The sequence below is a fragment of the Oreochromis niloticus genome, linkage group LG18 (assembly GCF_001858045.2).
Source record: "Oreochromis niloticus isolate F11D_XX linkage group LG18, O_niloticus_UMD_NMBU, whole genome shotgun sequence".
NCBI lineage: Eukaryota > Metazoa > Chordata > Actinopteri > Cichliformes > Cichlidae > Oreochromis > Oreochromis niloticus.
Window position 1 is genome coordinate 11,435,924 of NC_031982.2, and position 13,681 is coordinate 11,449,604.

The 13,681-nt window shown below is 41.3% G+C and overlaps 1 protein-coding gene across 1 annotated transcript; it reads left to right on the plus strand.

The window, feature by feature from the left end:
• Nucleotides 1–7,099: 7,099 nt before the first annotated feature.
• Nucleotides 7,100–13,267, plus strand: angptl4 (angiopoietin-like 4). Its single transcript, XM_003437768.5, has 7 exons — nt 7,100–7,746; nt 8,579–8,689; nt 8,808–8,901; nt 11,224–11,337; nt 11,429–11,524; nt 11,692–11,976; nt 12,083–13,267. The coding sequence occupies exons 1-7, from the start codon at nt 7,219–7,221 to the stop codon at nt 12,265–12,267; spliced, it is 1,413 nt and encodes a 470-aa protein (XP_003437816.1). The 5' UTR covers nt 7,100–7,218; the 3' UTR covers nt 12,268–13,267.
• The last annotated feature ends 414 nt before the right edge of the window (nt 13,268–13,681 follow it).

Below are 13,681 nucleotides of genomic sequence, written 5' to 3' on the forward strand. Positions count from 1 at the left end.
AAAGCAAAGCGTGAACTGCTTTCTGGTGCCACAGTTCCAATTAGGATTCTGGATTTGGATTAATGCGGATGAAGGCAGTCACTGGGGTTTTAATGGGGATTCAGCAGATGGTCAGAGGTCATGCACTCGATGTGGAATCTTATAATTCTTGAAGTGGTTCAAGTGGTGGATTTCCTTTTAAATGTTTTCACTCAGGTAAAAAAAACCTCAAAATGTCTTAATTAATATGTAATAAGCAAAGCGTTGCCAGTGTTAGAGTCGCCTCTGCAAAACACAAATGCTGCATGACACTGTCTTCTCACAGGAGGTGGGTGGTTTCACTGCAAACAAATTTAGCGTATTGTCATTTTCGCAGCAGGAATAAGAGACATAAGAGCACGAGTCCTGCAGAAATGTCAGTGCTAAAGAGTGCACATCTGCTTGGACACACTCGCAGGTCAGAGCCTCGTCTATTTAGCAAGAACACTCTGTAACACAAGCCTACTTTCCTTCTCTTTCTTCTGCAAACCACCAGCTGCTTAACGCTGGGGAGGTTGTCTGCCAGTACCCTCAGCTTTCCCACAAAAAGCCTCATTCACAGTCAGATCCCACTTCAGTTCAAGTGTCTCTTCCACCTCCACTCCTGTTGATTAGAATTAATTGAGAAGTGAATTAGTATCATTGTGATTAGCGACCTACACCCTGTGACCCAAAGTGCTCCTTACGCCGTGGTAAACTCAGTGTGCGTGCATGAATGTTTCATAAGAGGCCGATTAGTTCATGGGAATCAGGCTCAGTAACTGGGGTACACACCAAGGGGCTCGTTTTGGGGACAAACAAGGAACAAAGCTGCATCCTCTGAAACCCCAAGGAGACTAAACAGCCACAGAGATTTGCGGTTTAAGTCCATGAAATGTAAAAGACGGGTTCTGGAGAGATCGTTCAAAGTCCCAAGCCAATATAGATATGTGTTTATATTTATTTACAGCTCCAGCATTTAGTTAGGAATTCATGGAAACTCTTTTTGTTCTCCTGTGGCTTATGTTTTCAGAGCATAGTGTATATATTACCACAGGGTTCCTCGGCATGTACACACTGTTAAAGGAATACATAGAAATAAACTGATTAGGTTTTTGATCTCACTCCACATAAAATCTGTGCTTTAATAAATGAGATAGTTACAGCCTCAAAGACAGTTACCTGACCTCAAACATGGGGCGGGTCTTCCTTATTTAAACATTTTGTTCTGATTAAAAAAGATACACCATGATCCCTGTAAATGTTTAGAGTTGCTGTGAGGAGAATATTTTTTGGTTGTCTGTTTGTGCAGAGCTAGGCAGCCGTTAGATTTACATTTTTGGAAGTACACTAGTTGTTTTCAATTTTGAGAATTTTTCTTCTTTTTTTTAAAGGAAGAAAATGCCTGGCAATCATTTCTAAATAAAGGTTAATTATGAAGTACCACAGGGTTCAATGCTAGGACCAATTCTGTTTACATATATATAACTTAGGCAGTATCATTCCAAGACATAGCATACCAGAGGTTTCTTCCTGTTAAAAGAAAGTTCTTCCTTCCCACTGTCGCCAAGTGCTTGCTCATAGCGGGTCGTCTGATTGTTGTGGTTTCTGTATTATTGTAGGGTGTTTACCTTACAGTATAAACACCTTGAGACAACTATTGTTGTGATTTGGTGCTATATGAATTGAATTGAATTGAATTGAATTGAATTGAATTGAATTGAATTGAATTGAATTGAATTGAATTGCTGGGCTGGGACCGGTTAGCGTTGCACAGATGTGGAAAGTAGTTAACATAGAATATCTTTCTTTTTATCTTTACAAAAAGCAAAAACATGCTGAAAAGCAGCTTTTGGCCTACTCTCTCAATGGCTTTCCTGGTTGTTTTCATTAGTAACCATCCCAGCATTTCATCTTGGTGCTGTGCTTTTATAGCTGTTGTGTAACTCTGGATTTTGTGGCCAGAAGGGAGGAAAAAAGAGATCACACTTTAGACGGCAGAATTGACTCAAATTCTTGGTGCAATCTGTCACCCAACTGTCCTTATATTACATTTCTCTGTATAGTCTTGCTGAATTTAGCCTGAGGACGACTCTATTACTCTTCAAAGTCTTAAATGGATACCATTAGTTTGTTCAATGTACTTGGTTTAACCCCAGAAGTGTGTAAATCACTGTGGATCTCCGGCACCATCAAAAGAAAAAAATATATATATGACAGGAAGACAGCTGCTGATCTCAGCCACAGTCTATACATATCTAAATTTTCCAAAATGGAAAATGTGTAGGTGACATTGTGTACTTTTCTGCTTCCTGCATCTGGGTTACTCGTTTAGTCCATAAGCAATAAAAAAATAAAAATAAAAAAACTGAGGGAAAAGCATCCAGCATCTGTCTGCATGTGTTCCTTATATGTCCAATCGGAAAAGTTAAAATATCCCAAAGCTGTCAGTCAAGCAGAAGCGCCACGTTCATTTGTATCATGCAGCATGTCTGTGCATGTAGGTTTGAGAGGAGGTGACTTGTAAAAGGTGTTTGTCTGTGTGCTCAGCAATAATGAATAATTATATACACACGCAGTACACTGTGTGTGTTTTGTCAGCTGCACAAAAAGAGCAATAGTAATTATGCATTCTTTTTCCTTACATAACTTGTTTTTTGTCCCAAATGTTTTGAACTCAAAGAGAAAAATAGATACACGATTTTACTGAAAAGAGCTGAGAAGTCACAGTTAGGTTAAGCAGGTTGTTAAAGTTCACAAACAGGCATATAATTCTGACATTTAGCGTGTGGAAACTGAAGGATTCTCTTGGAACATGCAATATGTAAACGGGGGCATGTATTGAATTGTTTATTTCTATCATCCTCCCGTATCCCCTTCTTTTATGTACCCAATGAACCCAGCTGGAGGTGAAACAAGTCACACCTCATGTTTCAGGACAGCTGGAGGCTTAAAAGAAACTGGCAGGTTTTGATTTGCTCGATGCTGCGTCGCATTCAGTATGCAGCGCTTAAGGCGAAACCGGTAAAGCAGGCACTGAAGACCCCCCCACCACCACCACCCCTCCATGTAGACAGATGAGTACAAGTCAAGGCTGAGCAAGTAGGCAGGGTATGCTCTCGCTTCTGGCCACTGGGAGGCAGAAGTGTGTTTTCTTTGGCATTTATTTGGAGGACAGGAGCTGGAAAACTGGCTCTAGCTAGTTCCCCTCTACATCTGGATGGTGCCTGAGTGTATCTCTGCTTAAATAAATATCTTGAAAGATGTATATTTTAAAAATGTCCACTTTTTACTGTGGTGTCAGACACGCTGGTCTGATTTATTACTGTAAATTTAAATAAATGTTTAATTAGCTACGGCTGCAATCCACTATGGATCTCTTATGGTGCATGTTTCATGACTATCAGGGCCACCTTTCATGTTACCCTTCCTTTAAATAAAAAAAACTGATACACTACACCAGGAGTAAAACTGTATTATTGTAGAGTCTTTGCCTTATAATATAAAGCGGCTTGAGGCGACTGTTGTTGTGATTTGGTGCTCTAATCAATAGTTAAAATTGACTCTAAGTAAAAGCTATACATATATATATATATATATATATATAATTCTGATATCACCCCTATTATTAAAAATAAATAAATAAATAAAACCAGCCTTTTATCGATGACCAGTCCTGTTGTATGCAGGCCTGTTCGTCTTCTAGAGTTGCATCCTTAATCCATCTTCACTGAGTCAATCACAGAGCAGTCATGAGCTCCGTTCGCCGGCTGTGCAGTCGGCTCGAAAGGTCACTGCTTTCCTGCTCCTCATGAATATCTCATGATATGTGTGATGATGGATTTGTTTGTAATATTGAGCCTGTCTTGTGTGATCATATATTTATAATCTCATAGGTCATATTAAAAATAAATTTCATCAAACTGGGACATAAAAGAAGAAGCTTCAATTGTTTTCTTCCCTCTGGGTTTCTCTTCAGTTTTTCATTTTTATTTTTATTTTGAATCACCTTGTTGTTGAATTGTGCTATATAAATAAACTTGCCTTGCCTTGCCTTATTTGCTTCATTTAAATATTTTGGGATGTGAACTTCCGCCAAAGACAAGTGGAAAAAAGTGTGACGTAAATCGCCCAAAAACCTCATGAAACAGCCAGCCCATGAGAACCGGCTTACTGCCTCCAGCACCTGCTTTTTTTTCTTCTTTCATTCTTCCCATTTTCCATTCCCCCGTACACAACCATGTCTGTAGGGGTGGAGGGGGGGCTGCACTAGGATTTACAGATGTTCTGTGTTTGGAATCTGGGTAAAAGGTCAGCATGCCGGCCAGAGATGGGAGCGGCCATTTTGGGAAATTGAATAAGCAGCTGTGGCAGTGAGGTGTGGATGCGGTGATGAGCAGGGAAACACGCTCGCTCGGAGGAAACGGGGGAGACTGATTCCCACACTGTTTAACATCCGTGACATTAAACAAATTTTTAAAAAATGATAACAACAGTTTGTTTAATCAATGGGTTTAGTCTGTTCTGGAGTAAATATATAAACTGTCTGCTGACAGCATCGGCTCTTCATGTTTGAGCTGATTTTATTCTTGTTTTTACTCGAATACTAAGCTCTGGGGTACTTGTACATACCTTGAGTAATTCCAGTAGCTACTTTGTGTCATAAGTCCCTTACATTTTGATAGATCATGTACTTTTAACTTTACACTTTTTGGATGGCAGTTACTATTTTCCATATACATTAAAACTCTACACATATGATCTTGTAAAATATAATAACACTGGCACTGATTAAAGTTTCCAGCAGCATGTCAATAGATGAAAACATTAAAAATGCAGCTTAATGTTAATAGTGTACCTGCAGCATGCTATAAATCACATAATTAAATGATATAGAATAGAATAGACTGCTTTGCTGTGGGTAATGAGCACAGTTTGTGAAAATACTTGTGTGTACTTGAGTAAAGCATCTGAATACTTCTACCCCTGATGAAATCTAAATATCTGAAAAACAACAGTCTGAAACGGTCCAGTGTGCTGTATGTCAAGGTCTCCTTCAACAGACACATTCAAACAGCTTGTTTTTTCCACACATGACAGATGGAATATTTAGCAATCTTTACAGGAAAAAAAATAATCCTTCGTTCGTTTACACCCTTACTGTGGCTCACATCCCTCCCAAGTTCTGTATTGTGCTGAAGGACTGCATAAAGGCTGGTACGTACTCAGCATGTACCATCATGACACATGTAAACCAGACAGTCATCGGGTTCATTACAGGAATTGTTGGATGAATCGAGTCTGTTTTTTGTTATGCAGTAATCCTGCTTGTGCCTGCTCTACAATCACTTGGCCTTTCATTAAACTGTAAAAAAAAAATTCAGTAAATATACAGAACATGTTTACGTTCAGTGATAATCCTGCTGTACTGTAACTGAGAGGATATGAATCATCCCTGCAGTGTGTCAGTCTGATAAAACAAAGGTAAATGTGTGTGGGTTGACCTCAGCGCTCATATTACATGAAGGGCATAAAACTGAACAAGAAAAGCCTATTTTTAACTGGAGCGCTGAGGGCTTTCAGTGGAAACCCCTAACCCTGCTGAGGCTTTGGGGGGGAAATAATGAATGTTTGTTGCATTCCAGTCCATGAATGAGGGTGCTGAGTTTCCCCATCCCAGCACTGTCAGCAGTCTCTGAGTCACCTTTCACCTACTTAGTCTGGCCTGCAGACAGGAGAGGGTTAACCAGGACTTCATTGTGGTCTCCCCCCAGATCACGTAGGGCTTGCCAATAGAGGTTGTTTAAAAAAAAAAAAATAGAACCCGTAATATTGGCATTCTGTGTGCTGTGTGAACTTTCCCCTAATTCTCACAGTCCTCAAGGCTTCTGAGCAGCAGCAGATCTTTACTATGGAGAACCTCAGGCCAAATAATACGCACGTTCCTCTTCCGATGACACGCGTTCCTTGCATTATCCAAGGAGTTATGATAAAGAAAAATCCAGATAAAGGCTAAATAGCTATTTCTCTGGACTGATTTTTTCCCAATAGGATGTCAGAGGAGAAATTCAATAGCTATTTAACTTTATCTTTACCCATTCTTGGTATTTTTAAAGCAAATATATATATATATTTTAATTTCTTTGTCCCAAATTCTCAAAGATGAACAATTGAAGATTATTTATATTTTTGGAAACTGGATGATTGTGAGTTTTTTTAGTGTTTAACACAAAAGATAATTTAAGATTTCAGTGGACAAACATGCAGTTTCACTGTTTTCTGATATTTAATAAAAAATGTAAATTGCTCAACAACAAATCCATTAATGAATAAAAGTAGCTCAAGATGCTCGTTTCAGATTAATGTGTTTCATTTCAGTCATATGAATTTTAAGTATTTCAACGTTTACTATGAAGGGAGATTAATTTATAAATCAGTAATGGCTAGATTCTCTCTCACATTTGTGATCATGGTGCACCTTCTCTCGTATTTTTAATTTGAATCACACCTGTAACATTTTGACACTGACATTTTCACAGCTTGTTATCTGCTTAAATGAAAACAGCATGAGGCACATGATCTAAATAATACGAGCGAGTACAGAAGAACACAGAAAATTGAATGCTGGCTTGATTTTAAATGATGAATAAAATAAGTTCAGCTATTTCACTGTCAGCATGAACTAATGACACAAAGAAGAGGCTCAGTAAAGGTCTGTGCTTTATCTTTCCCCGGCACGAACTCTCCAAACACAGAACCACATTGTTCATCAAAGAATATAACCTTTTATCTGGCTTCTGGTATCATTATCAACTAATTTCAGAATGTTCATGTACTCATAATCATATTACACTCATAATGATCAGACTATACTATTATTAAAAATCATAGAAGGGTAGACAACTGTCACGTCTCCCAGCACACAGAGATGAACACCACTTTATCATTTCTGGCGTCAGCTTCTGACAGGAAGAGTTAACAGAGAGGTGGAGGAGGGACAGAAACCTGAGAGTGACTGCACGCCTCCTTCTCCTCAGCTGGCCAATGGCAGGCGGTTCACAGCTTTGACTTGACGGCTGAGAAACTATATAATAGCAGCACTGAGCTTGTTTATCCAGGAACCTGAACTATCAGATCCAACTCGAGAAGAGAAGGCAGGACACTGCACAATTCTGCACACAGTTTACAGACGTATTTCAGAAGTTTAGTAAAACGGCAGAAATGAAGACAACACTGGCAACTCTGACTCTCTACCTGGTGGTGCTCATGGCCACAAGTTTCCCAGTGGAGAGGAAAAGAGCCTCAAGCTCTGGTGGTGCTACCAAGGAGAAGCGTGTCCAGTATGCAGCATGGGATGATGTTAACGTCCTTGCCCATGGCCTCCTGCAACTGGGCCAGGGGCTGAAGGAGCATGTGGACAAAACTAAAGTTCAGATGAGGGACCTGTCAAGCAAACTGAAAGTCTTCAATCGAACTGTGAGCGAACTGGGGAAGGAAAGCCAGAGGCTGCAAGCAGAGGGAGAGGCTTTGAAAGCCCGGGCCCAGGGACTGGAAGACAGAGAGGGGCAGGTGCTGAATGTCACAGCCGAGCTGAGGGACAAGGCAGAGGAGATGCAGCACGAGAGAAGGACAATGAGTGAAAGACTCAGCCGGCTGGAGGAGAAGGTGGACGGCATGTTGCAGGGAGATGGAGGGATGTCTGACATGAATGCTGGTGCCAGGAACAGCAGTGATGCTCACAACATCCAGGTAAGCATGGAGCAGATTATGTGTGTAGATTAATGATGATCATTAGAACTATGTTGAATAAGGTGAATGAAAGTTAGTCTGGGAGGAAAATTAGTTGAAATGAAGCCTTCCACTGTGTGCAAACCATTTTCCTTATTTTCAAGATACTTGAGGGGCCATGTAGGCCCCTCAAAGTACAAAGGGGTACAAAGGGATTTTGCACGAGGAGTTATAAAGTCAGTGGATTTACAGCATCCAACGATTACAAGGTGTGTGTGTCTGAGGAGGGTGGGGGTGGGGGCGTCTGAACACTCAGTGGTCCTAGATAAAATTAAACAGCGTAAGCAGCGGGTGGTGGTAAGCCGGAGTGGAGGGTTACTCGGTTAACAAACCTGCAGGCGTAGATAAACGTGCAGTACGTGCAGACAGAGCTGCCGGATAAAAAGGCTCTGCGAGCATCAGCTGCAAGAATTTTCCGTTGTTTTCCCAAAGCTGTTGCATTTTGCAGCACGGACACTGAAAGTTCTCATGAAAGTTTTGCTTTCTTAGCAACGCTTCGTTTACAAAGCAGTGAGTGAGTCGGAGAGCTTTGTATGGTGAGCTGGAAAATCTCGAGCGGCGAAGGGGTTACATAACTACACCTACACACTACTGGCTTGTCATTGTAGGATTAAAAAAAAAAAAAAAAAACAAGTTTCAAACAACAGTTTGAAACTGTTACAGGTACCCTATTTGCGGTGTTAACTGGAGGACCTTCTTTGCGCGATGGATTTATTTTACGCACAAACACGTCGTCGAATAAAAGTGATAAAATAATATATATTGTTGCACCTGTGTCTTATTTTTCTGTCAGCTCATGCTGGAGACCCAGAACAGACGAATTGATGATCTGATGGAGCGCATCAGACTTCAGCAGGATAAGCTTGACAAACAGAACGTGCGCATCAGGACCCTGCAGAGTGAAGTAAGCAGCCACATTTACGCACACGGCTCGCACAAAAAATCCTTTAAACATCTTTATTATTATTATTATTATTTTGTCATATTTTTTTGTCTCATCACTGATTCGCAACCTTTTTCAGATCCAGCAGTCAAGACAGAAAGCCTCCCAGCGGAGCAGCAACTCCGAGAGCTCCGTGCAGAGTGGTGTCGCGGAGCAGCGCGACTCGCCGGCCGGTAAGTAAAGCCAAAAAGCGTCCAAAATCCCCCCCTGACACTGTCTTAAGTCGACTGGACAAAATCTGACGCCAAATGTGACAGACCATCTGTCTAGTAAGGCCACAAAGAAGCTTAAATCACTAGCAATTAAAATCAAGGAAACTAATCAATTCGGGACAAGCTTTTCAGCTCAGCGTGACGCCAAAAATACCAACAGGTGCAATCCCTGAGAGCGAGCGAAATATTAGTATTACGCGTTAAATACGGTACAGCATTAACACAGTCACGTTTACAACATTTTAAAAATTAGAAAAGTATAAATTTAGGGGTTTTTGTTTGTTTGTTTGTTTTTATTGTAAACTGAGTCTATCGTACATTTCAGGGATTTTAGTCATAATAGCAATTGGAAGCTGCTGGAATATGGCTGCAGGAGTTGAACGGGAAATTAGTAAGGTGTTTAGTCAGCACAACTGATACTGTGGTTTACAGTAATTGTGAAAGGCTCTCAGACTGCAGGCACGCAAAGCAGCTGCTGTAACTGAACCAGCATGAATGACTGGTTTCATCCAGACTAGACTGGACTGGATGCAGAACAAATGGGGAAGATAAGGAAATCTGAGCTTTCTACCAGATTACATATAGATCTCATTTTATTCCTTTTTAATCTTACATAAAGCTGAAATCTGCACATATGGAATAATTGCAGTAATTATAAATGAATACAAATAGAAAAGAATATATTCAAACTGAATTCTCGGGTTGTAATAGCCATGTGTGTGAACTAGGTGAAAGGTGAATATGGCTGAGGTAACACTGGAGTTCAGTCATTCAAATCACAATTACACCGTAAAGCTCTGACATCAGCAGGATTCAGGAATAGGGGAGAGAAAAAAGTTATTCTGGAAAGGTTTCAACTGGGGGAAAGTTTGCTGGTCTCTGGGAGAATTCAGTCAGGGTCAGACAGCATGCCAGGATTACGCTCAGATCATTTCTGCGCCGTGGAGGAGGGAAAGGGCAACAAGGTTGTCTTGGACTCTTATTCAGATTTCTCCCCTTGGGTCTTAACTAAAATACAAAATAATAATAATAAAGGAAAACAAAGGGGAAAGGCAGTCTAAATTTATCTGTGAACTTTGTACAGATATCGTATATTGTTTTGAAGACACTCACCTCCTCCCCATTTCCAAGATGTCCCACCTTTTTCTGTTAAACAAACAGTTTTACATCCCTGAAGAATGAGCAACCTTTGCCCTACAACCATCAAACAGGCATTCCTCCTCCTGAGCCTCCTTTCCCTTTGGTCGTCCTCTCCTCCCCCATCCCTGTGCACAAACCTCCCACCTCCCCATCTCCTCCTTATTTCCAATTATAATGAATTAGAAATGTGCCAAAGTTCAGGAGAACCCTTGACCCCTGAGCAGACAGTCACCACAACAAGTCACCAAGAATTCATTTCTCTAAAGAAGAAAAGGTCACCTCACACAAACAGATTTTGCTACTGTGTGATCAGCTGATGAGCTTTCACTGAAACAATTACAACAACCAAATTAAAATATATATGCACAGTAAATTGTGAGGAGGCTTTGGCAGGATATTAAACTGCACTACATGATGTCATCCTAACTAAAAAGGATTACGGCAGGGGTGCAATTAGCCTCGTCCCTTATTAAAGCACATGCCAGCTCTGGAGACCCCTGCTCTGCATACAACAACAGCCCCCCTCATCCCTACACCACGCTGTGATCATTCCCCATGCATGCAGCAGCCATGCACATCTTGGTCACTAAGCGGCTGCTGTGCACGTGAGGGAGGTGTGACAGGCCAAGGGGGAGGAAGGGGATCGTACACACGAGCGAGAGGGCGGGGGAGTGGAGGTTGCAGAGGAATGTAAAGGATAGGACTATGTAACTCTATAGGCTGCACGGCCCAGCATTTAAAGAGGGCAGACTGCCTGGGAACTGGGAGAAAGGTCATGTTTACAACAGTCCTGCTAAAGCTAGGTCAAAGTTTTTTTTTGTTTTTTATCAGGAACACACTCATATCTCCAGACATAGTGATAAGCTTTTATTTTTCTTTCCCCTGGAGAGATAGTCTTATTTGAAAACACTCTACACGTAGTGTGCAGAAGCCCATTACTGAAAGATTCACTAACTGTGAATGACCTATTTCTGAAAGCTGGGCAGGATTACCAAAATAAAAACATTTGAGGGAGCTAGGGCTAAATTTGAGCACAGCGGTTGCACTAAAAACGCAACATGTCTAAAGCACATCCAGGGAAAAGGCATCCGTGATACAGACCGAGTTTTAACGTTTTTTCCTTCTTCTTTGTTCTTTTTCCAGAGACAGCATCGGACTGCCACGAGCTGTTCATGAGAGGAGAGACCACCAGTGGGGTGTACGCCATCCAGCCAGCAAACTCAGAGCCCTTTGAAGTCTTCTGTGAGATGACAGCTGGTACGTGGAGCAAAACTCCTTTAGATTTTGAACCTGCTGTTTCATCAGATGGAATATGTTCTGATCATTCTTTCTCTGTTTTTCTATCCAGACGGCGGATGGACAGTGATTCAGAGGCGCCAAGATGGTTCAGTGGACTTTGACCAGCTGTGGGAAGCCTACGAGAAAGGCTTCGGCAGCCTGAATGGTAAATGCTTTTTTGAGTTTTATTTCACTGGCTGATTGGTACAGTGTTCAGACAGGTTATCTGCCTTTTAGTACCAGAAATACCCTCCAAAAACGTTTTAACGCTTAAACCTGAAATGGACCACATGCAAACAGAGCTCAAACTCCTCTTCTTTCCTTCCTCTCCAGGAGAGTTCTGGTTAGGTTTAGAGAAGATTTACTCTATTGCCAAAGATGGCGGCTACATCCTCAACATCAAGCTCTCTGACTGGGTGGATGACCTCGCAACCGTCCGTCTCCCTTTCCAAATGGGCGGAGAGGAAACCAAATATTCCCTCCAGATTCAGAAGGCTGGCACTTTGAGTGACCTCGAGAGCTCCCTGGCCACTGACGCCGCCTCCGGTCTGCCTTTCTCCACCCATGACCAGGACAATGACCAGAAAAGTGACACCAACTGTGCCAAGCACCTCTCTGGTAAGATATAATGATGAACATCCTTCAGATATTAACTCGAGGTGTGGCTCACATAGAGTCCAGTAAAAACGCATCAACTAACCTAATATCGTCCTGTTTTTTCTAGGTGGTTGGTGGTTCAGTAACTGTGGGCGCTCCAACTTGAATGGCAGATATTTCCAGAGTCCTCCTCCCAAGCAGCGGCACCAGAGAAAGCAAGGCATCTTCTGGAAGACTTGGAGAGGCCGTTACTACCCTCTGAAGTCCAGTATGATGATGATTGCCCCCGCTGCAATCGAGAGCAAGTCATAAAGAACAGAAAGAGGCAAAAACAAGAAGGGTTGTAAAAAGCAGGACTATTGGTTGATGAGGTAGAGGTTGCCACTTCCTTGGTTATCTCCCTTTAGGGACTTAATCCGAGAGCCATCAAAATCAGGACTGTTCTCCGAAGAAGACGAGCAGTTTCCTTCCCAGCATCGATGGCCACAGAAGAGACAAAGCTAAAATGTGCAATGGAATTTAATTTTTTTTTTTTTTATATGTCGTAGCATTGCACAGTTTGTTTCTGCTGGTTTGAAGCAGGTGCTCCCAGTCAACAGGGTGTCCCGTCACAGCGAGTCTCAGCCCGTCCAGTGTGCTGTAAGCAAAGAAGCTTTTCCAACAAGTCCAGACTCCTCATCACATGTGAGGTGTCAGTTGTGTATGCGGCCTGTTGATGAGTTTGAATGTAGCAAGGACTGTCAGATTTAAAAAAAGAAAAGAAAAAAAAACGTGCAGCATGCATCAAGCAAGCCTTTTAAACCCAATGGTGCGGACCAAATGGTGACTTAATTAAAACAAACAGTCATTTTCTACGTGAGCATGACGACAGAAGCATTGTGTTAAATTGTACTTCACTGTAAACTCGATGCAGAAACACTGTTCCAGCCTTTTGTACCACATACTGTACGTTCTGCCTGCAAATTTGAATCAGTCGAAAACTATTCTTAACGGAGTTGTTTTGATTTTCCTGTGGAGATGTTGTTGGTAATAAGTCATATTGACTACTTTTAAGACAAGTTTATGTAAGTAGTATTTGAAGGACTGTGGACTGTTTTCAGAACTATAACTGTTACTGTTGTCCAGTGATATTATCTGTGTCCTTAAAACTTGAGAGCTACTGTAGATGTTTCTTTTTCTTATTTAAATGTTGTAAAAATCACCTGATGAATATATATATATATCTATATCTGCTGTTTGTAATTTATGTTCTGTTTTTTTTTTAAGGAAAGATTTGGGGCCATAAAGAGCCAATAAAATTGATTGAAACCAATATCTGTCTGCACTTTATCTCTGTTATGTTCAATGCAATTCAGTTTTATTTACACAGCCGCAAACCTCAACAGTCACCTCAGGGTGCTTTACATACAAAACTCCAACAATCAGATGACCAAGGGTGACAGTGGGAAAGGAAACTGCTTGCATTTTGCAGTAAATCCATATCTGAGATATGATGCAAGGCATGTAGTCTGATTTCACATTGTGGCTACCTCATTTAATTAAATTGATATTTATTTTTCTTAGACTTGTAACACAACACTGGATTTGCTAACCTCCACACACATCCGCACTAAACCGCAGCCGCACGTGGCAGACCTCTCGATCAGCAGCTTATACCTGGAAGCAAACCTTAGTAGCTTCAAGGTGTCAGCTTTAATTTCCAGGGCACCACTTTCTACATCCTTGT